Source organism: Oryctolagus cuniculus, chromosome 3 (assembly GCF_964237555.1).
Source record: "Oryctolagus cuniculus chromosome 3, mOryCun1.1, whole genome shotgun sequence".
In the NCBI taxonomy this organism is placed as follows: Eukaryota; Metazoa; Chordata; class Mammalia; order Lagomorpha; family Leporidae; genus Oryctolagus; species Oryctolagus cuniculus.
This window is the reverse complement of record NC_091434.1, coordinates 108,091,807-108,117,329: the sequence shown is the minus strand read 5'-3', so window position 1 is coordinate 108,117,329 and position 25,523 is coordinate 108,091,807. Positions and strand designations below refer to the sequence as shown.

General features: G+C 40.1%; 1 protein-coding gene across 14 annotated transcripts in view; it reads right to left on the bottom strand.

The window, feature by feature from the left end:
- The window catches only part of ZRANB3 (zinc finger RANBP2-type containing 3), a 303,637-nt gene extending 280,213 nt beyond the window's left edge, over nucleotides 1-23,424 (bottom strand). For 2 of the 14 annotated variants that reach the window (XM_070070995.1, XM_070071000.1), the window contains exons 1-2: nucleotides 22,547-22,830; nucleotides 1,216-1,388 (exon numbers count right to left, since the gene is read on the bottom strand). In XM_070070995.1, the coding sequence (XP_069927096.1) occupies nucleotides 1,216-1,254 (39 nt within the window). In that variant the 5' untranslated portion in view covers nucleotides 1,255-1,388; nucleotides 22,547-22,830. Of the gene's footprint in view, nucleotides 1-1,215; nucleotides 1,389-22,484; nucleotides 22,831-23,290 lie in introns of those variants that run through there. The other 12 variants (XM_070070990.1, XM_070070993.1, XM_070070991.1 and 9 more) reach the window with 10 other exon arrangements.
- Nucleotides 23,425-25,523: the final 2,099 nt, after the last annotated feature.

Genomic DNA, 25,523 nt, shown 5'->3' with positions numbered 1-25,523 from the left:
CTCTCTGCTGTGGCCAGGGAGTGCAGTGGAGGATGGCCCAAGTGCTTGGGTCCTGCACCCCATGGGAGACCAGGATAAGTACCTGGCTCCTGCCATCGGATCAGCGCGGTGCGCTGGCCGCAGCACTCCGGCCGTGGCGGCCATTGGAGGGTGCACCAATGGCAAAAGGAAGACCTTTCTCTCTGTCTCTCTCACTGTCCACTCTGCCTGTCAAAAAAAAAAAAAAAAGATGAATTTATGGGATGGATGGATAAATGTATAAACATGGGATACAGAAAAAATGGGAAAACACTAGACTGTAGCTGGTTAGTTTAAAAATTGCTCACCTAGGCCAGTGCTGTGGCGGGTAAAGCCACTGCCTGCAGTGCCAGCATCACATATGGGCACCAGTTTGTGTCCTGGCTGCTCCACTTGCGATCCAGCTCTCTGCTATAGCCTGGGAAAGCAGTAGAGGATGGCCCAAACCTTTAGGTCCCTGCACCCTTGTGGGAGACCTGGAAAAGGCTCCAGGCTCCTGGCTTCAGCTCGGCCCAGCTCTAGCTGTTGTGGCCACTTGGGGAGTAAACCTGCAGATGGAAGAGCCTCTCTTTCTGCCTCTGCCTCTTTAACCCCACGTTTCAAATAAATAAATAAATCTTTTTTTTTTTTAAAAAAGTGCTTACCAGCATTCTTTCAACTTTGTTACATATTTACAATTTTCATAATAAGATGTTGGGGAGAATATACATGGTACATGTGACTACAGAGCCAAGACAATGTTATTTGTAAACATATAAAATAATATAAAGGCCCAACTTTATAGAAGAGATTATATAACTATTATGCAGTTTAAAAATATTAGCTGTAGACAGTATTAGTATCATAAAGTACTTAGGAAGACACATTCAGATGTTGCCAATCTGAAGTAAAAAGTGGGATAATAAAAATGTAGTAAAGACTAATTATACAGAAAAGCAACACATTCTAGAAAACTTAAAATATGAAATGATGAGAAAATCTAGTAAAACTCAAATACTTACAGTAACAATATACTTAAGAAATCAGAATTAGCTCATTATATTTCAAACTCAAGTCAGTCACAGTAAGCAAATTTAGTCACAATCAATCCTACTAATGAAAGATGATGAAGACATCCAAAGACAATTTGAACAGAGCCTTGATTATTAATACACTTGATGGGAATTTAACATTTTTAATATATTTTGAAAGAAGTACTTCACCTGCCATCTCTTTTGAGGGCAAAAGTAATGCCATCTTTCTGGAATGGAAGGAGCTTTGCTTTTAGTTTGTCAGGCAAAAAATCCAGTTGCTTGTAAGATTCACTTGTCAAACAAGCAATCTGAGGCGTGAGAGACTTTTTCACATTATGAACTTGAGGCATGATGATTCTAAAAACAGAAATGCAAAAAGAGAAGGGTGGGGAAGATAAATATTAGCAAGTGTATTATAGAATCATATATAAATAATAATATTACAGTACTTATAAATAGTTTCGATATACTATTTACATAGAAATAAACTAGTTAAAAAATGTTCCCAGAACATGGCCAGCATTGTGGCACAAAGGGTTAAGCTGCTGTCTGTGATGCCAGCATCCCATATTAGCATCAGCTCATGTCCCAGCTGCTCTACTTCCATCCAGCTGCCTGCCAGTATACCTGGGAAAACAAAGGAAGATAGTTCAAGTACCTGGACTCCTGCCACCCATGTGGGAGACTTGGATGACCCAGCCCTAGCCATTGTGGCCATTTGGGGGTTGAATCAGCAGATATCTTTCTCTCTCTCTCTCTTTCTTCCCCTAGGTGACTCTGGCTTTTTTTTTTTTTTTTTTTTTTTGAAGATTTATTTTATTTGAAAGTCAGAGTTACAGAGAGGGGGAGGTAAAGGCAGAGAGAAAGGGGTGGGGGAGCTTCCATCTACTGGTTTACTTCCCAAATGGACACAACTACCAGGGCCAGGCCAGGCCAAAGCCAGGAGCCAGGAGCTTCATCTGCATCTCCCACATGGGTGCTGGAGTTCAAGCGTCTGCTTTCCCAGGTGCATTAGCAGGGAGCTGGATTGGAAGTGGAGCAGCTGAGACTCGAACTGGCGCCCATACAGGATGCCTGTGCTGTGGGTGATAGCTTTATCTGGTATGCCAGAGCACAACTCCCTCTGGCTTTCAAATAAATATAATAAATCATTAAAAAAAAAAAAAAGTACACAGACTAGGTTACTAAGAAAATTCAAAGCACTGAATTCAAACAATTATTTCATCTACTTGTTTTATTTTAAAAAAAGATTTATTTATTTATTTAAAGTCAGAGTTACACAGAGAGAGGTGAAGCAGAGAGAGAGGTCTTCAGTCCGATGGCTCATTCCCCAATTGGCTGCAACGGCCAGAGCTTCCTCCAGGTCTCCCATGCAGGTGCAGGGGCCCAAGGAGTTGGGCAATCTTCCACTGCTCTCCCAGGTCATAGCAGAAAGCTGGATCGAAAGTGGAGCAGCCGGTCTTGAACCAGCGTCCATATGGGATGCTGATGCTTCAGGTCAGGGCGTTAGCCTGCTGCGCCACAGCACTGGGCCCCTTCACGTACTTTCTATATATACTCTATCCTCTATTTCATTTTGAACCATAATATAGCCATAGCATAACTCAGTGAGATAATGTTATTATTGAAAAACTATATAATATGGGGCTGGCGCTGTGGCGCAACAAGTTAACGCCCTGGCCTGAAGTGCCGGTATCCCATATGGACGCTGGTTTGAGACCTGACTGCTCCACTTCTGATCCAGCTCTCTGCTATGGTCTGGGATAGCAGCAGAAGATGGCCCAAGTCCTTGGGCTTTTGCACCCGCATGGGAGACCCGAAAGAAGCTCCTGGCTCCTGGCTTCAGATCAGCGCAGCTCCAGCCATTGCAGCCAATTGGGGAGTGAACCATCAGAAGGAAGACCTCTCTTTCTCTGCCTCTCCTCTCTCTGTGTAACTCTGACTTTCAAATAAGTAAATAAATCTAAAAAAGAAGCTATACAATAAACAATAAGACTTTTAGAAATTGAATACTTTTTAAGATAAGGGGTGGATTTCCTATAAAAAGATGAGTCCTTTTGTGATTGATCCTTTTATAAATGTACATTTTAATACAACACCAAATTTACTATGTGTGGGGCAAACCTACATTGAAGAAATTATAAAATGTAAAGGCATTAATTAAAAATTCATAGTAATTAAATTAACATTAGTAAGTACGATTGAGTTTTGACTGTTAAGACTAATTCTATTTAATCAGTCAAATCCACTGTATAAACTCTGCTTGATTAGTACTTTCTTCATTCATTGTATTTCTACAGATGTAATTTTCATTTTCTAACACACACACACAAAAAAATACCTGTAAATTCTTAGACCTCTACAAGAAAAATATTCTATTAAACCATACCAGTATAACACATCTCTGATATTTTTGTACTTAGCACCATGCTATCTCTATTTATATATATAATCTCATCCCATTTTTTTAAAAAAAGGGGTTTTTTTTCAGTTACTTATGGACTTATAAAAAAACTGTGTGTATCCCCTCAAAAAAGTAACCAACCTCTCTAGCTATTAAAAATCTCAAGAATAAACCAAGTGTTTATTATTCACAACAAATGGGTGCCATGGGCCACTTTCTAGAAAAACAAGGCCCAGGGGTTCACAGGGCTTACATTCTTTAAGGAGAGACTAAAAGTAAACAAATAAACAAACAAGATGGTTAACAGTACAAATATTACAAGGACCTTATGAGGGTCATGACCACTTCATGAGGCTGACCTGGAGAAGGCTGTTTTAGAGGGTGCAATTTAACCAATGGTCTGAAGGATATAAAAAGCCAGGTTCAAAATTAAAAAGAAAGTATTCAAGGCAGAGAACACTAGTGCCAGGGCCTTGAGCTGATAAAGGCCTGTGTTTTCAAGAAACAGAAAGGAGGCCAATGTTACAGAGGCAGAGGAGAGAATACTACAAGATAAAGCTATTGAGATAAGCAAGAGCCAACTCACATGCAGCCCTGATAAGGACTTTGGATTCTATTTTAAGAATGAAGAAAACTAACGGAGATGTGCTAATATACCATTAGTCGCAGAATCTTATTTGTTTAGTTACAATTAAATAAAGTTAATGATTCTATTCCTTAGTCATACCAGCTGTGTTTCAAATGCTCAACAGCCACATCTGGCTAGTAGCTTTCATACTGACAGTACAGATAAAGAACATTTCCACCTGCACTGGAAATCCTATTGTATACCACTTACAGAAGTGTTTTTAAGCAAGGAGGTTGACCCAACATTTCAAAAGTTACCAACAGGATACAAGGCTACCAACGGTAAGGCAGAAGATGAACATCGCTATAGAATTTGGCCAATGAACAAAGCCCCCACTGCTCCAGTAGGTAAATGGATTTAGAAATGTATTAGGACTCAAACCTGTCTGAATATGGTCCCCAAAAATACAAATGAGTAGGTATCCTTAGTACCCTCTCAACTACATGATCACCTACAACATAAAGAACAAAGAATACAAAATGGTTTCTGGAAACAGGAAATCTGTTATCAGATTGCAAAGGATAAGACAAAAACCATCTTGAACAGTAAACATGAAAAGATTTGGGATATGTACCAGAGGTAAAACAAACAGAACTTTGTGATGGATCACATGTGCAGAGTAAGAGAACTGTGTAATCAAGACGTGACTCAATCTAGAGGCATTTGATCAAATGATTAAGACCCACAGCTAATGTTGGAGTACCTGGGTTGATGCCCTTTTCTGGCTCCTGATAACAGATAACACATTTTTTTAAGCAGCTGTCTTAATAATCAATACTTAAAAAGAGATTGATTGAAAGATTTTATTTTCAATCTTTAAGGTTTCTGTAATCATAGTAAATTTGATTAGAATTAACTGATTCCTACCTAAACAAACAGTATACTAATATTGAGGAGGATCAGGTATTTCTGAAATATAATACTACCAAGAGATTTATCTTGGAAACAAGTAAATGGTTGATTAGTAAAACTGTATGTACAGAAGACAGATTTATTATTTTTGTTTTAAAATATTTATTATGAGGTCTTTTTTATTTTTTTAATGAGATTTTTATTTTATTTATTTGAAAGGCAGAATTACAGAGAGAGGAGAGAGAGAGAGAGAGATAAAGAGGGAGAAAAAGAGAGATATCTTCCATCTGCTGGTTCACCCCCCAAAATGGCCAGACCAGACCCAAGCCAGGAGCTTCCTCTGAATCTCCTAATAGGGTGCAGCAACCCAAGGACTTGGGCTATCTTCTACTGCCTTCCCAGGTACATTAGCAGTGAGCTGGATCAGAAGCAGAACAGCCAGGCCTCATACCAGTGCTGCTATGGAATGCCGGCATCACAGAGGGTGATTAAATCTACTGTGCTACAGTGTGGCCCTATTGTAAAGGTTTTAATGCAGAATTAATACAGATAAAGAAGTAGTAAACTACAAGAAACATTAAAGGTAAGTATATTAAAAATACCGTTAAAAGAAAACTACTCTCATACTAGATTTAGAAAGTCTTTGCTGCTTTAAAAAGATATTCTTCAAATAGGATTCATAAACATCGAAAATAAAAAAAAAAGATATACCATGCATAATAAACTATAGCTGTGTCTCTTTATTAATGCAAGATAACATAGATATAAGGCAAAAAATTAGGATTTATTATTATTAGAATAAAGAAGAGCATTTTAAAAAGACAAAAACATTAATTTGCTAGAAAAACAAACAGCCTCAAAATACATAAAGACTTGAGGCATAAACTGATAGAAATCACAGGAAAATTTACAGAAACAAAATAACCAAATCTGTAACACAATCTATACAATTTTAATATTTCTCTCTCAGTAATTGATTTTTCAAACTGAACAAAATTCTGTAAGGATAAAAATGATTTCAAGAACATAATAAACAATTCTGATCTATTTGCTGAATGACAGAAATATTCACTTCACACTCCTTTGAAGCCAGCCTAAATTTGATTTGGCAAACAAATTACAACACAGAAAAATTTACAAGCCAATCTCAAATACTCACAGAAAAATAAATATTAGCGAACCAGATACGGTAATAAGTTGAAAGAGTAAGGCACCAAAACTAAAATGGGTTTACTTCACAAATGCAAGGCTGGTTACACTTTGAAAGTTCAATCAGTGACAAGCTGATCCTAAAATTCACATGGAAATGCAAGGGATCCAGAATAATCAAAACAACCTTGTGAAAGAAAAAATTGGAGGACTTAAAAAAATCCGGGCTTTAGAGTCAGGTGTCTTAGTGTAGTGGGTTAAGCCACTGGCTGCAAAGCCTGAATCCATATGGGTACTGGTTCTAGTCCTGGCTGTTTCGCTTCAGTTCTAGCTAGCTAATGTGCCTGGGAAAGCAGTGAAGATAGCCTGCCAAATGTCTAAGAGACCAAGATGGAATTCCTAACTCCAGACTTTGGACTGGTCATTTGGGGGGTGGACCAGCCAATGAAAGATTCTCTCTCTCTGCCTCTCTGTATCTATAATTCTTTCAAGTAAATAAATAAATATTTAAAAAAGAAAAAAGACATACTAAGTGAAAGAAGCCAGTCACAAAGGACTGCAAAACTCATGATTCCATTTGTACGAAAGGCAAACCTATAGAGGTAGAAAGTAGACTAGTGGAGGTGTGGGGGTCAAGGGTATCAGCAGGGCAGGGGGTGAGGGAATAGAGAGTAGCTGCTAATGAGTACAGCTGTTCTTCAATAAGCATGGAGGATTAGTTGTGGGACCTGCCACTGATATCAAAACTGTAGATGTTTAAGTCCCTTATATAAAAAGGTATAGTATTTGCACATAACTATACACATTCACTTATATACTTTAAAATCATCTTTAGATTACTTGTAATATCCAATACAATGTAAATAGCTGTTCTACTGTATTGTCTAGGAAAAAGTCTACAATGTTCAGCACAGACACTTTTTCTTTCTGAATATTTTCAACCTATGGCTGGTTGAATCTAAGGATGTGAAACCTTTAGATTTGGAGGGTCAATATACTGGTTTCTTTAGGAGTGACAAAAATGTTCTAAAATTAGATTGTGATGATGATTCTATAAAAAACAAAAGAATTATAAGATAAGTTATGTGAATTATATCTCAACTAATCAAGAGTATATTGTTGGGGCTGGTGTTATGGTGGAGTGGGTTAAACCACCTCTTGTAATACCCACATCTCATATCAGAATGCTCTTTAGAATCCCAGGTATTTTGCTTCTGATTCAGCTCCTTGATAATAAATCTGGGAAGGAGGCTGAGAATGGCTCAAGTACGTGGGCCCCTGCTACCTATGTGGCAGACGAGGATGGAATTCCTGGCTCCTGCTTCAGCCTGGCCTAGCCCTGGTTGTTGTGGTAGAAGTAAACAAGTAGATGGAAGATCTCTGTCTCTCCCTGTCACTCTGCCTTTCAAATAAATCAACCATTAAGAAAAAATAATATATTGTGAAAAATTTAATGTAATTCTCAAAAAGAACAAGATGAGGAAGAAAATTCCTATGATCATTTCAATAACCGAAGGAAAAAGCATTTGGTGAAATACAAAATTATTTCAGAGTACAGAAGTAGATATTTGGCACAGCTGTTCAGAAGCCAAGTAGGATAAGAGTGCATAGGTTTAAGACATGCATACACTTTCAATTCAGGCTTCTTGCTAATGTGCACCCTGGGAGGCAGGAAGAGATGGCTCAAGTGCTTGGGTCCTTGCCACCCACATGGCTCCTGGCTTCGGCATGAGTCAGCCCTGGCTGTTGTGAGCACCTGGAGAGTGAACCAGCTGATGGATCAAGTCATGGCTGCTCCACTTCTGATCTTGTGCCCTGCAAATGCACCTAGAAAAGGAGTGGACAATAGCCCAATGACTTGGGCCCCTGACACCCACTTGGGAAACCCAAATGAGGCTTTGGACTGGCCCAGAAGTCCAAACATTTGGAGAGTGAACCAGTGGAGAGGAAATCTCTCTCTCTCTTCCCCTGTCACTGTGCCTTTCAAATAAATAAAAATAAAATCTTTTTTCAAAAAAGCAATTCTTCCTAATTTGAAAACAAAAAAGAGATCTAATGCTGGTGCTGTGGCACAGTGGGTTAAAGCCTCAGCCTGCAGCACCGTTATCCAATGTGGGCGCTGGTTCAAGTCCTGGTTGTTCTACTTCTAATCCAGCTCCCTACTAATGCCCCTGCGAAAGCAGTAGAAGATGGTCCAAGTCCTTGGGCTCCTGCACCCATAGTGGGAGATCTGTAAGAACCTCCTGGCTCCTAGCTTTGGATTGGCTCAGCTCCAGATGTTGCCGCCATTTTGGGAGTGAACAAGTGGATGGAAGACCTTTCTCTCTCTCTACCTCTCTCTGCAACTCTTTCAAATAAATAAAATAAATCTTAAAAAAAAAAAAAGAGCCGTTTCTTTTTCTGTCTTCCAACTAAATAAAATGAATTAATAAAAATTTAAAGTTCCCTGGCATACAAGGTATAGAAAAGAACTTCCTTCATACAATGAAATGAATTGACCTAAAACTTGCAAACATTATGACTATGTTCAATTGTTGAAAGCTTTCTCTGCAAGATCAGAAAAGACACAAATACGCCTAAAATCTCCAATCTGATTAATACTGGAAGCAGATCAGTTTGATAAGGCAAAGAAAAAAGAGACAGAATGAAAAGCCAAAGAATCATGGAATAAAGTGTTAACACTAACCTGTGACATAGCAAGATATGTAACAGGATAGAAAAGAATCTACAGATAATTAGTAGAATTAAAAGTAAATTTAGTGAAGGTAATGAATCCAAGATTAATATAAAAGACTAAGTCAAAAAACTCATGGAAAACTGAAACCAAAACATAAGTTTATCTTGTTGGAAAACAAATTTGACATCCATGCATAAAATTTTTCATGATATGAATTTCCATAAACGTTTTAAAGACAACACATACACACAGATTACATAATTTTTGGCACCTAAATGAGCTTTATCTTTTAATTTCATTTTCCCATGAACTTTTCAGAGTATCTTTATATATAATCAATTGTATTTCTTTAATCTGGCAGAAAACAAAAGAAATTTTAAAATTGATACTACTTTCGCCGGCGCCACGGCTCACTAGGCTAATCCTCCGCCTAGCGGCGCCGGCACACCAGGTTCTAGTCCCGGTCGGGGCACCGGATTCTGTCCCGGTTGCCCCTCTTCCAGGCCAGCTCTCTGCTGTGGCCAGGGAGTGCAGTGGAGGATGGCCCAAGTGCTTGGGCCCTGCACCCCATGGGAGACCAGGAAAAGCACCTGGCTCCTGGCTCCTGCCATCGGATCAGCGCGGTGCACCGGCCGCAGCGCGCCGGCCGCGGCGGCCATTGGAGGGTGAACCAACGGCAAAGGAAGACCTTTCTCTCTGTCTCTCTCTCTCTCACTGTCCACTCTGCCTGTCAAAAAATAAAAAAATTAAAAACAAACAAACAAAAAAAAATTGATACTACTTTCAAGAACATCAAAAAATTTCAAATACCAGAAATACTCATAAATCTAATAAAAAACATACACAAGACCTGTAAACAGAAAACTACTAAATTATTTCTGAAAGCAAACTAAAGGGCCAGTGCTGTGGCATAAGTTAAATCCTCCACCTATGGCACCAGCATCCCATACAGGTGCCGCTTCAAGTCCCGGCTGCTCCCCTTCCAATCCAGCTCTCTGCTATGGTCTGGGAAAGCAGTAGAAGATGGCCCAAGTGCTTGGGCCCCTACCTGCGTGAGCAACCTAGAAGAAGCTCCTGGCTCCTGGCTTTGGATCGGCACAGCTCTGGCCGTTGCAGCCATTTGCGAAGTAAACCAACAGAAGGAAGAATATTCTCTCTCCTTCTCACTGTCTGTAACTCTACCTCTCAAATAAATAAATAAATATTTAAAACAAACAAACAAAAAAAAGAAAGCAAACTAAACATCTAAAACAATGAAGTGGTAACTCTCTTAATACATGGGAACTGATTACAATATTAAAAAATGCTAGGAATAATGTCACATGCCACTGAGAGAATGTAAATACCAGTAAAAATATGGCCAGTCACTAGCTTCTGAAGGTGAAGAGAAAAGCAGTATTTCTGGAGTGCTTATGGTATACTAGTGTCTGTTTCATGCCAAGAACTTGAAAATATGCTATTTCATTTAACCCTCCTAAGAACCCTATGAAACAAATATTATATTCTTATTCTCTAATGAGGAAACAATGACAGTGGGTGAGAAAGCCAGGAACTGAACCCAAGTCATATAACCACAAAGTCCAAAACGAACTAAAGCTTCATCCAAAGATTTCAAAACAAACAAACATTAAAATCCTAGCTTGACTGCGGCGCCGTGGCTAATTAGGCTAATCCTCTGCCTTGCAGCGCCGGCACACCGGGTTCTAGTCCCGGTTAGGGCACCGGATTCTGTCCCGGTGGCCCCTCTTCCAGGCCAGCTCTCTGCTGTGGCCAGGGAGTGCAGTGGAGGATGGCCCAAGTGGTTGGGTCCTGCACCCCATGGGAGACCAGGAGAAGCACCTGGCTCCTGCCTTCGGATCAGGGCGGTGCGCCGGCCGCAGCACACCGTCCGCGGCAGCCATTGGAGGGTGAACCAACGACAAAAAGGAAGACCTTTCTCTCTCTCTCTCTCACTGTCCACTCTGCCTGTCAAAAAAAAAAAAAAAAAAAAAAAAAAAAAATCCTGGCTTGAAATCTGCTTCCAGGAAAACAGAGTATAAATACAGTCATGGTTTAATATTTTCTCTTTTTTTTTTTTTTTTAAGATTTATTTTATTTCTTTGACAGGCAGAGTTACAGAGAGAGAGAGGCAAAGAAACAGAAAGGTCTCCCATCCACGGGTTCACTCCAAATGGCTTCAATGGCCGGGACTGGGCCAGGCTGAAGTCAGGAGACAGGAGCTTCTTCTGCATCTCCCACATGGGTGGCAGGTACCCAGGAACTTGGGCCATATTCTGGTGCTTTCCCAGGCACATTAGAAGGGAGCTGGATCAGAAGTGGATCAGCCAGGACTCATATAGGCATCCATATGAGATGCCAGGCACAGCACTGGCCCTCAAAATTTCTTAAATAACATATAGCCATCACATGATCCAGCAACTGCATTTTTATCCTACAGAAGTCAAAACCTACATTCACACAAAAACCCATACAGGAATGCTCATAGTGGTTTTATTCATAACCGCAAAAACTTGGACACAACTCAAATATCCACCAATTGGTGAATAATTAAACATACTGTAGAACATCTGTATCTTGGAATTTACTCAGTAATAAAAAGGAACAATTGACACCCACAACATTTTGGATGAATCGCCAGCAAATTGCAGTAAGTGAAAACAGGAAATTTCATAATGTTAAATAACATTTTATTTATATATAAACTAAAGGAAAAGCTAAAATTACAGGTATAATTGCCTGGGATTAAGGAGGGGCAGAATAAAAATGGTCATGGTTAATACAAAGGTACAACGAAGAATTCCTGTGGGATGGAACTGTTCTCTACCTTCACTGTGTCCACCTCCTGGTTCTAAAATGTACTATAGTCTTCCAAGATGTTTCCACTGGGGGAAACCACGTAAAGGGTACACAGGATTTCTTTGCATTGTTTCCTAAAACTGTCTGTGAATTTACAATGGTCTCAAAATTAAAAGTTTGACTAAAAAACAAATAAACAAAAAACACTCTGTCTTAACATGTACCAATTAACACTGAAAGTTTGGGGTGGTGAGGTCAGAAAGAAAAAATTCCAAGACCATGTAGCTATTGGTAGAGGGAAGGCATACTGAATTTATTTTGGGTCTTTCCTCCCTTTTCACAAGAATGTTCCATTTCTGCTTTCTAGCTAAATCTAAATGAATATGTGTATTTAAAAAAATCAAAATATTTGCCCTGTAAAGAACTACAGTGAAAAATTTATTAATCGGCCAATTCCCTGAATTTCATTCTTTCACTCATCCAACAAATACATATTTGAGTGGTTACATGTAGAAGGCTTTGAGCTAGCCTCTAGATCCATAACAGTAAATACAGATATAGTTCTGAATAAATTCTACAGGGGATGCCCTGGGCATTAAGAGGGTATGTAAGTGGGACTGATTTCTCAGATTTCAGTGTTTGAATGGCTTTCTAGGTACACATACATCAATGCTGAGGCACAAACAATAAATAGACATCAAACAGACAAGAAGGATCAAAGAGTGTTCTAGGAAGAGGTTCCAGTAAATATACAAAGCTCTTGAAATGGAGTTGAAAGGAAGAGAACAGGAAGGAATTATCAGTCTTCATCTTGCTGGAACTATCACTAAGTCTCTCAGCTCTCATGAAATCATTTTTTTAAAATTCAGGTTCTAGAATACCGTATTTTAAACAGTTTTCATCCTATCTCACTTTTAGTCTCAATTACTGCTGGCTCCACCTCTTCTTCCTGTCTCTTCAACACTAGAGTATATGGGGCTCAGTTCTTAGCTGCCTTCCTTGCTCTGTTCCACAGTGATCTCATTAGTCTTCTGGTTTTATACACTACCTGCATGCCAGTGGCTCCCACATTTATATATGGAGATCAAATCTGTTCTGAACTTCAGATTTGTATATCTAACCAGACACTTCTCCCTGGCCTACAGGCATCTCAGTCACAAACAAAACTGAATTCTGGATGGTCTCACCAAACCCTGTTCCATCCAGACATCCTCATCTCATCCTTCCAGTGGCTCATACCAACACCTAAAGCCAACCTTGATTCTTGGTCTCATAAGGCACATTCAGCAACACCTGTTGGACTAAATTCATACATCCAGAATCCCACTACTTCCTATCACCTCCAGATCTACTCACAACCTGATCTAAACCACCACCATCTTCAGTCTGAATTCCTGCAAGACTCTAACTGGTATTTCCTCAGTTTCACCTTGTTCCCCACATTTTCCTCCCAACATAGCCATCAGTGACATACTTTGGAAAAGGGAGTCTCAGAATTCTCACTTCTCAGGATTCCTCAGTGGCACCTAATTTTACTGGATAAAAGCCTTATCTCTGGGCTTGGCGTTGCGGTGTTCCTGGTTGGGCTACTACCTACAGTGCATGCATCACATATGGGTGCCAGTTTAAGTCCCAGTTGCTCCGCTTCTGATCCAGCTCCATGCTAATGTGTCTGGGAAAGCCACAGAAAATAGCCCCACCCACGTGGGAGACCCCATGAAGCTCCTGGCTCCTGGCTTCAGCCTGGCCCAGCCCTGGCTGTTGAGGCCATTTTGAGGGGCGCACCAACAGATGGAAAACCTCTCTCTCTCTCTCTCTCTGTCTCTCCCTCCCTCTCTCTCTAACTCTGCCTTTTAAACAAATAAAATAAATATTCAAGAAAAAAAGCCAAAAGTCTACTAACGGGTTTCAGTTCCTTACACAATCTGCTCTCCCATTCCCATTACCTCTCCACTCATTTATCCCACTCTATCACACACAGATGTCGTTGTATGTTCCTGCCTTAGGCCTTTGTATCACCTAATGTGCCTGCCTACACTACTCTTACACCAGATATATGCATGGCTACTTCCCTTCCTTCCTTCAGTCTTTTCTGAAAAGTCAGTTTCCCAATAAAATTTTAATTTGCCCAGCTTCTTTAAAAGTTGCAACTTTCTCTATCTCTCCTCTGCTTTACTTGTTCTTGCTTGATAGCACTTATCACCTTATAAAGTACTATATAATTTACTTATCATGCTTTTCATTTATTATCTGTCTCTATCCCACTAGAATATAATCCCCACAAGGACAGAGATTTTTGTCTGTTTTGTTTACTGGTGTACTCTGTGCATCCAGTACAATGCCTGGCACTAAATATTCGGTATAATTTATTATATTAAACCTCAAAGGACAGGGGGCCCATTGACTAGAGAGTCTAGAGGTAGAACAGCTTTTAGGGATGAGATAGTATAAGGTATGACCACAGCAGTGCATGGGAGAAACAGTGTGGCAATGTAGCTCACGTAAGACATAGGAGTCTAAGCACTAATAAACTAGTGGTATGTCAGCCGGCTTCATGTCCATTTGCAGAAGTCAAGCCAGGTAGACAGAAAGTATAAGCCAACTTCAAATTATAGCAAGGAAATGAGAAATGTATTCTGAAGAGTAATTAAGATCGGAGGGATGGGGGCCAGTGCTGTGGCACAGCAGGTTAAGCTGTAGCCTGCAATGCCAGCATCCCCTGGAGGTGCAGGTTCAAGCCTCCACTACTCCATTTCTGACACCCCTCCCTGCCAATATGCCTGAGAAAGTGGCAGAGGATAGCCAAAGTTAGGCTCCTGCACGTGGGAGATCCAGAAGAAGCTCCTGGCTCCTGGCTTCAGCCTGACCCAGCCCCAGCTATTGTGGCCATCTGGGTAATGAACCAGTAAATTAAAGATCTCGCTCTGTCTCTCTCCTTCTCTCTCTGTAACTCTGCCTTTCAAACAAACCAACAACAACAACAAAAGATTGGAAGTTTAACAAATAAAAAAAATTAGTGTTTACCAAATATGCATTAGGGTTCCAAAGAATACACTAGAAAGTGTGGAAAACTCTCTCTGATGCAGAATATTTTTCTAAATGCATAATAAAAAATAAGTTCTGTTAGTACAATTAAATTTTATAAATATATAAATCCTGGTGATACATGTCAATGGAAATGGTCATAATTATAATTTTGCTTCATAGATACAAGTTAATATGAAAATAAAATGTCCTAAGTAAATCATGGGTGATCTATGGCAACAAGATTTGATTACTCCCTCCTTCTACCCCATCCCCCCAACATTGCTAAGAGGAGACAGGTAGACAGAGGTGGAGAGGTGGGCCTGGAAGGTACTTTGCTCAGTAAGTAAGCTTGACCAGAGTTATATGAAGTTAATACAGAAGTAACCATGTGATAACATAAGCAATTACAAGGTCCTTGCTCTAAATACAAATTTCGTTTGAATAAATTACCAGTGCCTACAAGTGGTGAATATGGGAGGTCTACTAGATATCCCTATATTAAAATACAAGGATTCTGGAAACCATAGACTCACACAGACAAATGTGATTATGTGTTGAAAAGGAAGTCAACGAAAGGATTTACTAATCTACCCAAGTATTTGCAAGGTGATAATAGTCATATACTCAATAACAGAAATTCTTGCGATTTGTTGAGAGCATGGGAATGTGCCTGTGTCACATTTTAACATACTTTGACCATACATAGCAATGTGTTTTCTAGTTACATATTTATACCTGATATAACTATATTTATAAGTTATCAGTAAATCACAATCTAAATTTAACCAATCAAATCACATTTTCTGAGTAAAACTGAAGTAAATTTATAATATTCAAGTAAAGATGAATATTACAAAGTATAGATGAATTTCATTAGATTATATTACATAACATTTTTTAATTCACTTATTACAGGGACTTTCCAATTGCCATATCTAATATCCAATTACTTTAAAAGCAAGGACACTACAATCTTTCATTGCACAGACAACTGTTTTCAGGATAATGAAAAAACAACTCTCAATTATTGGATGACCTCTTTCTTCAAGGCACTTCACTAGGAAATTTCAGAAAATCTCCTGTAGTTCTCCAAACAACTCATAACATATTACTAGCCTCACATTAAGGACAAAAAAATTGAGGTTGAGACATTAAATAACTTAAACAGGTTTAACAGCAACTGGTGATCTCAAAGTTTGAACTTTGGCCTGTTTGCAACATTGCCTCTCAAATTCACTCATTCAACAAACACTTAACAAGTGCTTATTATGTACTAGACCCTTTAGAACGTTTTGGGTATACAAAGATGAATTTGCACCACTGAAACCTCACCTCAGAGTCCAACTGAGGAGTTGAATGAGAGTTATACACAATAAAAATCACAGTACAATGCAGTAAGTGGTTTGAAGGAAGTACATATTAAGCACTGTACCTAAGTGAGGATGTTTATTCTGTAAGGCAATAACTAGCATTCAAAGATGGCTTCATCTAAAGAAAAAAAAATGCTTAGAATATGTTATATCTCATTTAACTCGTTGAAACTCTGAAGATGAAACATGAAGGAAGAGTGAAGTCTGCAGATGGAGTATTCGGGTAAGCACATTCTAGAGGAAAAATAAGCCATGTTTGCAAAGTCACAGTTATAGAAGATCCTAAGCAGTTTGGTATAGTTGAAGAGTAAGATGCTTGTGACAAGTGGAACAGAAGTGAAAACAAGGCCAGGTCAGGAAGATCTCCCACAGCATTCTGGCCCTTATTCTGTAAGGACCTAGGAGCCTTTCCCAAGAGTTTAATCAGGTGGCTATCTTACAAAGATTCCTTAGTCAAGATTAGAAGAATGGCTGAGGAGGCAGGGATAATCCTTTAGAAGGGTAACACAAATGATCCAGTTAATGCAATTTATAGTCACTTAACTTCAGAATTATATATCTAATTATCTACCTAAACTTTGGATTTCTCACAGACATTGCTAGCTTAAAAGTCCAGAACCAAACTCTTTTCCACCAAACTTGTGTGCTCCCTGCCTAATTTAGTTTCAGTAAACACTACAATCATGCAAGCCTCTAAAACACGCAGTCTGGGTTTTGTTTTGTTTTTTTTTTTTTTTTAAGATTTTATTTATTTATTTGTGAGGTAGAGTTACAGACAGTGAGAGGGAGAGACAGAAAGGTCTTCCATCCACTGGTTTACACCCCAAATAGCCATAATGGCTGGAGATGGGACAATCTGAAACCAGGAGCCAGGAGCTTCTTCCAGGTCTCCCACGTGGGTACTGGGGTCCAAGCACTTGGGCCATCTTCTACTGCTTTCCCAGGCCATAGCAGAGAGCTAGATCGAAAGAGGAGAAGCCGGGACTCGAACTGAAGGCAACATTGGATGCCAGGGCTACAGGCCACGGGTTAGCCCACTATGGCATAGCACTGGCCCCTGGGTTTTATCCCTGATTTCTTTCTTCCCTAATCCACCAAAATTAATCTAAAATTAATTATTACTAATTATTCTCCAGCTAGATATAAAATCTATTTTTTTCCCATTTCCATTGCCACCATATATCTCAAGCCATAATCACCACTTAAGTGAAATACTGCACTAACTCCCAACTGGACTCCCACACATTTCCTTTAGTATCAGTTGGTTTTCTTAAAGTATTCATTGTAATTCACTAATTTCTTATCTTTTTATCTTAATTTTGTCTCTCCCTCCTATTAGAATGTCTCCCTAAGGTCAGGGACTATGGAAAATTTTCTTTTAAGTTGTTTTATCCCAGCACTCCAGCATCTGGCATCAGCCTGGTCAACAGAAAAATACTCTTAAAAGGCAACACATGCTTATTATGTGTCAGGCACTATTCCAAGTGTTTTACATATAGTAAGTAGCTTAAGCCTCACAAAAGGCTCTGAGACAGGTATTCTTATTATTTCAGTTTTATAAATAGGAACACCAAGAAACAGCTGGTTAACCAATTTACCAAAAGTCACACAAACAAATGGCACAACTAGGAATCAAACCTAGGTCAACTGTAGCCCATCCTCTTGATTATCTAGTATTTCTTAGTAAATGCTCACAAATGTTTGTTGACCAAATAAATGAGATAGAGAATAAAGAAAGGAGGACAGATTTAGAAGTCAATGTTATAGACTTGGAATAGAGTTAAACATTCGGAAATCATCACATTGTATAAGAAGCTACCCAGAAAATGCATATGCTTCAGTCTAAGAAAAGCAATTATATCATTTAAAAAACAAGATATGCTCTTCAACCCTAACCATGTAAATCTAAATGTGTAATAAAACCATGTTTAACATAGAACAGAAGGACTAATGAGTCAATAATACCTATGAAAAATTTGGTATCATTAACAATAAATGGACTATCTACCTTTCTTTATGAGAAAGTATTTGGTATCTATATAAATGCCAAACTTGAATTTTGTTAAAATATACAAATGAAGAGATTTTTTACTTGACAAAATGGTTCCAAATTAATTTTAATAAAGAAATTTTGACAATGATAAGAAAATGTCTAAAGAAGAGAGTGAGCACCCTTTACATACCAGATATTAAAATGTATTATGAAGTTATAGAAGTTGAGACACCATCCCCCATACTCTGTAGCTGTTAGAATGGGAGGAGAGGCTTGGGCCCCTGAGCATGTTGTGTAGGAGGTGCAGACCAGGAAGGGGGCAGCCACGGGGCACACCACTGCCCTCGCAACTTCCTGCGTTGTGATCAGAAGCAAATAAATTATTTTTGAACAAAAAAAAAAAAAAAAAAAGTTGAGACACAAGGTATGGTACAAGTGAAAGAGAAGACATAACAATGAAACAGAATAGTAATCTGAATATCAGAAACATGATAAAAATTACTTAAATCAGTGGGTAGGGAGAGATGAAATCATTCGATAAATGCTGAGATTTGCCTTTCAAAAAAGGGTAGATTTTTAATTTGTTCCATACACCAAAGAAAATTATAGGTAAATTATAATGCATAAAATACACATATTTAATTACATATATATGTATTTATATATTATCCTGTAAGTATCACAACCAGAAACTATGAGGGAAAAGACTAATAAATTTGAACACTAAAATAATTTACATTTTTATCTCATGGTTAAAACAGCACTTAAAAAAGAAATAATAAGGGCTGGTGCTGTGGCGGCTACTCAAAAGACACTAAATACCAATGGACAATAAACATAAATAAGTTCCACATCAATAGACCTCAACTAAATGCAAAGGAAATTAATGACCAATGATCATTTTTTACAATAATATTAGATAGAGTAAAAAATGGGAAATGGGTGCTATCAAACACTGTTAGTAGCAAAGAAAATGAGCACATCCTTTCTGAAGAGCAATTTAGGAATTAGAGTATTTGTGGTTAAATAATCTAACTTTGAATAAAATAGATTCAAGGGATAATCAGGCAAGCATACAAAGAGAGCGCTCTCGCTGCCTATGAAATTTAAGTGGTTAAGCAATCTGATTTTGGGGTATATATGAGTACCAAATGAGTTGAAATAAGGACTGGAAGAGATATTCTCTCTCCCATGTTCACACATCATTATTCACAGAAGCCAAAAAGTAAAAAATACTTAAATATCCATCAACAGATGAAAGGACAAAGGAATGTGACAGATATGAGGGTACTTAAAAATGTTCATGGAAAATGTATAATATGAAAAAACTGTATGAACTTCAAAATTTTTGGCACCAAAATAAACTATTTTTTAATACCATTTTCCATGAACTTTTGGAATTACCCACATATATGCAATGAATTAGTCTTTTATAAGGATATCCTATTGATGTGGGAGAAGCAGGGAGTCAGTGAGAGACAAGGAGCTAAGAAGCTTCCAGCAGTCCTCCAACAAATGTGATCTGAGCTCCAGGTGGAGACCCCATGAAACCGTCCCAGATTTCATCACTCACTTGCACCCTACCTCAACTCCACCTTGTCTGTATATTCAATTAGGGCACCACTCCCTACATGATAAAGGGGGCAGCCAGGGTGGAGGTCACTGTCCCCCATGAGGTTGCTAGGCATTCACTTCTAGTGTGTACAATCTCTTTAAATAAGCCATCTTCCCATCAGCTTTGAATTCATCTCTTATGCTGAAACAAGATCCTGGAATAAACACAGTTGGGGACCTGTGCACCCCCACAATATTATCATGTTACAACATGGATGAACCTTGAAGACATTATGCTAAGTAAAATAAGCTAGTCACAAAAACTAAAACACAGCATGATTTCACTAAAATGACGTACCTAAAGTGACCAAAGTTGAAGAAACAGAAAGCAAAATATGTGACAGACGCAAAAAGGGAGAATTACTTAATGGCTATAGAATTTCAGTTTGGCAAGACAAAAAAGTTCAAGAAATCTGTTGCAGGACAAGATGCATACAAACTTAACACCTCTGTAGACTTAAAAATGGTAAACTTCATTACATGTTTTTACACAATAAAAAAGAATTTTAGAATTGAAAGCAATGTAAATATTTATCAGCAGCAATCACACAATGAAACACAGGTAACCAACAAAAATGTATTGAGGGGTGGGAGTTTAGCCTTAGCAGCTAAGATACCAGTTAAGATGTGTCCCATACTAGAGTACCCAGGTTCAGTGCCCAACTATAGCTTCCTTCTAAGGCAGATCCTGGCAGGTAGTGCTAAGGGCACAATTGTTGGATTCTTGCAAATCAACATGGGACCTGAATTGAGTTTCAGGCCCCATTGTGGACATTTGGAAAGTGAAACAATAGGTGGGAGCTCTCTCTCTCTCTCTCTCTCTCTGCCTCTCAAACAAAATAAAATTTAAATAAGTTTTAGTGATATTGATATTTATCAAGTCATACACACAGCCAACTGTTGAGTTTGAAAAATTTTTGCAAAATTGAGAAAAGAAAGTATGTTACCATTAAAACTTTACATACGTATAGGCAAAGAGAAAGCTATCTATAAACAATGGTATCTCAGAGTAATAGGATTACAGATGACCTTTGCTATCTTTCTTATACTTTCCTGGGTCTTTTAAATTTTTTATTTATTTGACAGGCAGAAAAAGAGAGATCTTCCACTCCCTGGTACACATCCCAAATTCCTGTAATAGCCAGAGTTGAGCCAGGCTGAAGCCAGGAGATTGGAACTTAATCTGGGTCTCCCATAAATGTGGCAGAGACGCAACTACCTGAGCCATCACCTGCTGCTGCCCAAGGTGCACATTAGCAGGAAGCTGGAATCAGATGTTGCCTCGCAGGGGCACATTAACAGGAATCTAGAATTAAAAGTAAAGTTGGGACCAAAACCCAGACATTCTGACTGGGTTCAGGCGTCCCAAGTGCTGTCTGTCTGTCTCTCTCTCTCCCTCCTTCTCTTTTTAACTTATTTTTATTTATTTCAAAGGCAGAGACACAGAGACAGAGATTTTTCCACTGGTTCACTACCAAAACGGCCATAGCACCTGCAGCTGGGCCAGGTCAACACCAGGAGTCAGAAACTCAGTCTTGGTCTCTCATGCCGGTGAAAGGGATCCAACTACTTATGACATCACCTGCGGCCTTCCAGGGTGTATTTATTACCAAGAAGCTGGACTGGAAGTGATGGAGCCAGAACTGGAACCAGGCATTCTTATATGGGATGCAGGCATCCCAGGCACTGATGTAACTACTGGGGTAACCATCTGCCCCCATCATCATTAATATTTATTGATCTGATGTACACTGGAAAAGCTCATGGCAAAACTAACAAAAAATAACTAAGCATCTATATTAGACTATATTGAAAAATTATCATTGAGAATCTCAATTTCATTAAAAAGCAAAAGACACTGCTTTGCCAGATCCACAAATTCATCTGGCTGAAAGGTATAGTTACATTCCTATATCTGGAATTACACTTCAAAATTTTTCATCTACTTGACACTAAACCATTCATACTTATTAGGTACATATTTAGTGTTTCAGTTTAAAAAATAATAAAAAATATGATTTTAATTCAAACGTGGAAGGCAAAGAGATCAAATGAACACACAAAATATGAATAACAAAGAACTGACTGAATTTAGGGAGAGAATAAAAGAATAAGTAGCATGATCATTAATTTTGTTTAGCCATTCTCTTCCTTACAACAACTTTTAAACAAGGAGCCCTTTGTCGCTGCTCTAACCCAAGGTCTGGCATAGTGCTGAATACAGTGTTAAGTGCTTCAGAAATACTTCCAGTATCATTGAGAGAAACGTGAAATCGTGGAGCAATCTGTTAGAATTTATCTGATAAATTTCTATCAAAATGATGGAACAAAGAGTTCAAGAATGAAAGGTATCAGCTTTGGGGTAGGAAGCACTTTTCTGATAATCCCCTCATCTCTTTTATTCAACGAGATACCCTGGGAACCTCAAAAGCACTTCCAACAGCATACCTATACAGTCAATCTGGCAATCTGAAGGGGGGAAAAGCAGAACCTAATAGGCTATATTAGGAAGTCTTTTTAATGACACCTGTATTAATCAGTATATTATAAAGTTGGCACCCTGATGCACCTTGTTTGATGGCTACATTACTCAAAGAACGGTGAGAGAACAATTCTTAATGATCAATTCTGAGTCTGTGGCTTCCCTCCACCAAAGCCAACTTGGAAATGTTTGCAAAAGTCGGAGCAGTTCGCTCAGAACTTCTGAGTCCATTCATTTCAATCGCAAGGAGGAGAAGCAATGTTTCACTCTTAGGGGCTAAAGTTATTAAAGGCACCCTCCACAAATATACGACTACAGGAGCAATCCAGTAGTAAACAGGGCAAGAGACATTTGGGATTCCAAAACCGAAACCCAAGGGTGCAGAACGGCATTAGGGGCTTAGGAATTATCCTTTCCCATGTCACCCACTCTCTCTTAAAACTCAGTTAAATTCCGTTCACCTTTCTATCCCCACGCCAGAAACTAACCACTTGCCCGACACGCCACTCCTAGACATCCACACCTGGTGCAGTCGCCGCAAAATCTCCAACTCCCGCCACAGATTTGGGATGTGGCCGCCCTTAGCGGAAGTGACGTTCAAGGGACGACCTTAAAGTCGGAGAGTTCAAATACCTACAATCTAAGACTCCTAGGGTGTCCCGATAAAACTCTTCTAGCCACTCTTCTGTCCCTTCTCTCCTCTGTTGGGGTAGTGTAAAGGACTAACTACAATCTGGAGACAATTAGTCTCCAGCACCGACTCCAAGTCTTTCAAAACTTTGTTCCTTCTCATTGGCCAAGGGCTGCACGGGTACCTCGCAAGGAACTGCAATTCCCGTCAGGCCGCTCGGGATGTAAGTTGAGAAAAGGGTACGGGTGAAGCAAAGCATCTTGGGAACTGTAGTCTGCTTAGGGCTGAAAAGAGCAGTCACCCCGCCCTCGACCACTGAGGCTGGGGAAACCAGGTGTTCAGTTTGGAACCCGTTACAGCAAAGGGGAGGAGCCAAGACATTAGGCAGCATGCCTCACTTGTCCTCACATGGAGGATGAAATTATTCCTTTATTCTGATAAAGCACTATAAATACTACCTGACGAAATACAGGTTTTTGAAAAAAATATGTCCAGGTCAGTAAAAACTCCCGGAACTTCCCCACCTCAGACTCCAACTCGTGGGAAAAAGGTGGCTCTTTTACAAGTGGGCAAAATGGCTGTCGCCCTAGTTTTACCATTGGTTGTCTTTTGCGTCCTTCAAGGGCGGATACTTACCATGGATTGGTTGTTTTTCCCTTGAGGGTGGAGGAAGATTTGGCACGGCGCTCCCGCGGCCCGGGAGAAGATGAAGGGGTGGAGCGAGGGCATTTTTTTAAAATATGATTGGATGCTCCCCATGTCACTCCGTGTATGTACAGCCTATGATTAGTCGGTTGCCCCTCAAAGAGAACGAAGAGGCGGGGCTAGCGCGTGGTGGGAAGGGGCGGGATTCTGCCAGCCGCGGCTGCCGCTGGAGCCGGTGTCCGGGCTGGTGATGGGGTTAATTCCCTTTCGTAAGACTCTTACTTGCACCCACCCAGCCCCGCCGTCGCCCCGCCGCGCCGCGCTCCAACCGCCTCCTCCTCCTCAGTAACGCGGGTAAGAGATGCCCTCCCCTCCCCCCTCCAGCTCCCCGGGAATAACGCGCCTCGCTCCCCTCCCCCGCTCGCCAACCGGTAGCGCTAACGGAGAAGGAGGCAGACAGGGGAGAAATGTGGTGTGTGAGAAGGTGGCCTGCCCACAGAGCTATCGGCGCTCCGGCCAGGGCCCCGCCGACGTCCTGCGGTGCCAGCCCGCCGGTAGCTCGAGTTCTGAGGGAGCCGGGCTCGCCTGGCCGGCGCTGCGGCTGCAGCGGCAGCCTCTACCTTGCGCCCACCGCCCCCACCAGGGGGCCATGTGAGAAGCAAACCCCTCGAGGCCTAGAGGAGGAGACAGGGGAAAGGTTCTCGAGTCCCTGCCATGGCTGCTGCTGCTGCTCTTGAAACCCCAGGGACTGGGGAGCCTGCCATAGCAGGCCTGCCAGGAGCGGGTACAGTGTGTGGTTCTGCTCCCGGGTAGCCGGCGCGGGTGCCCGGGGCTCCCCGGCCCTCCCCAGCCGCAGCCCCGGCCTTGTACCGGGAGAATTTTTCCGAGGGGAAATCAGACACTGAGTGGCTGGTGAAATGTTGCCTGTGGTGCTCGAAAAAGCTCAATGGGAATATTTTTCAAAAAGTTGAATGACTGTCAGTCCCCGGGGATCTGCTCTACACACGTTATTATGCATCAGCCTGAGGCAGCCCCCAAAATTCCTGTATGAAGTTTTGTTTTTGTTTTCTTCCTGTGGCGATTAGGTGCAGAGGAGTGCCCCTGTTCTTTGAACTTGCTTTTATAAAGGAGCTTAAATTGTTGAGGCTGTCATCCCCCAAGTATAATTGTCCAGGGACGGCGAGTCGACTAAGTAAAAGGTGAAGAAGTGCTTTCCAAAATAAATAGCAAGTGGTTTTTCCAATAAAATTTCCTGGGGAGATAATATATATGTTGCTTTTCGCTTAAATGTCATTGATTTCAATAACTTTTGAGTAATGAAAAGTTAAAGTCTAACTGCAAGTCCACCCATTTGTGATATTTGAAACAAGAATCACAAAGTATGTAGTAAGGTACCAATTTGACTTGAGTAATTAGACACGCGTCAATTTTTCAAATTTGTCATGTTTAGGGTATCCTGTTATAATTTCTTCCCTTCCTCACTGAGTTTATTTTTTAAGAAATTACCTCCTTGGCTTTTTTGCCTGGACGAATGTGTCCTTAAAAAGTGGATTCTAGGGGCCAGCGCTGTGACTAAGTGGGTAAAGCTGCTGCCTGTAGTGCCAGCATCTCATGTGGGCCCTGGTTCGAGTCCCGGCTGCTTCACTTCTGATCCAGCTCCCTGCTAATGTGCCTGGGAAAGCAGCAGCAGATGACGCAAGTTGTTGGGTTCTGCACCTACTGGGAGACCCGGAGGAAACTTCAGGCTCTTGGCTTTGTTCCTGCCATTGTGGCCTTTTGGGGAGTGAACCAGCTGATGGAAGACTTCTCTCTCTCTCTGCCTCTGCCTATAACTCTGCCTTTCAAATAAATAAATAAATAATACCCAAAAAAAGTGGATTCTATAATCTGTAGTAGACAAGCCTGTAATCAGATAAAATTCAAGGCCCATTTCTGAGGCTTGCTTGTTATCAGAGTAAATTTGGGTTCTGAAGAAGTATCTGAGCTTTAACTAATTGTTAGACTATTTCTTTAGCATCTGAGATGGCTATACTGGTTTAATGATCTTCAGTATTCTATAATTAATACACTTAGCTACAGAAATGACAGATTTATAGATTCAGGATGTGGACAGAATTTAGATATGTGATGTGTGTGTGTGTTTGTGTTTTAAATGAATCACACAGTCTTGAGTGTGAAGTTCCCTCAGTATTCTGTAAAGTACCCCCAACATGCCTCACTCAGC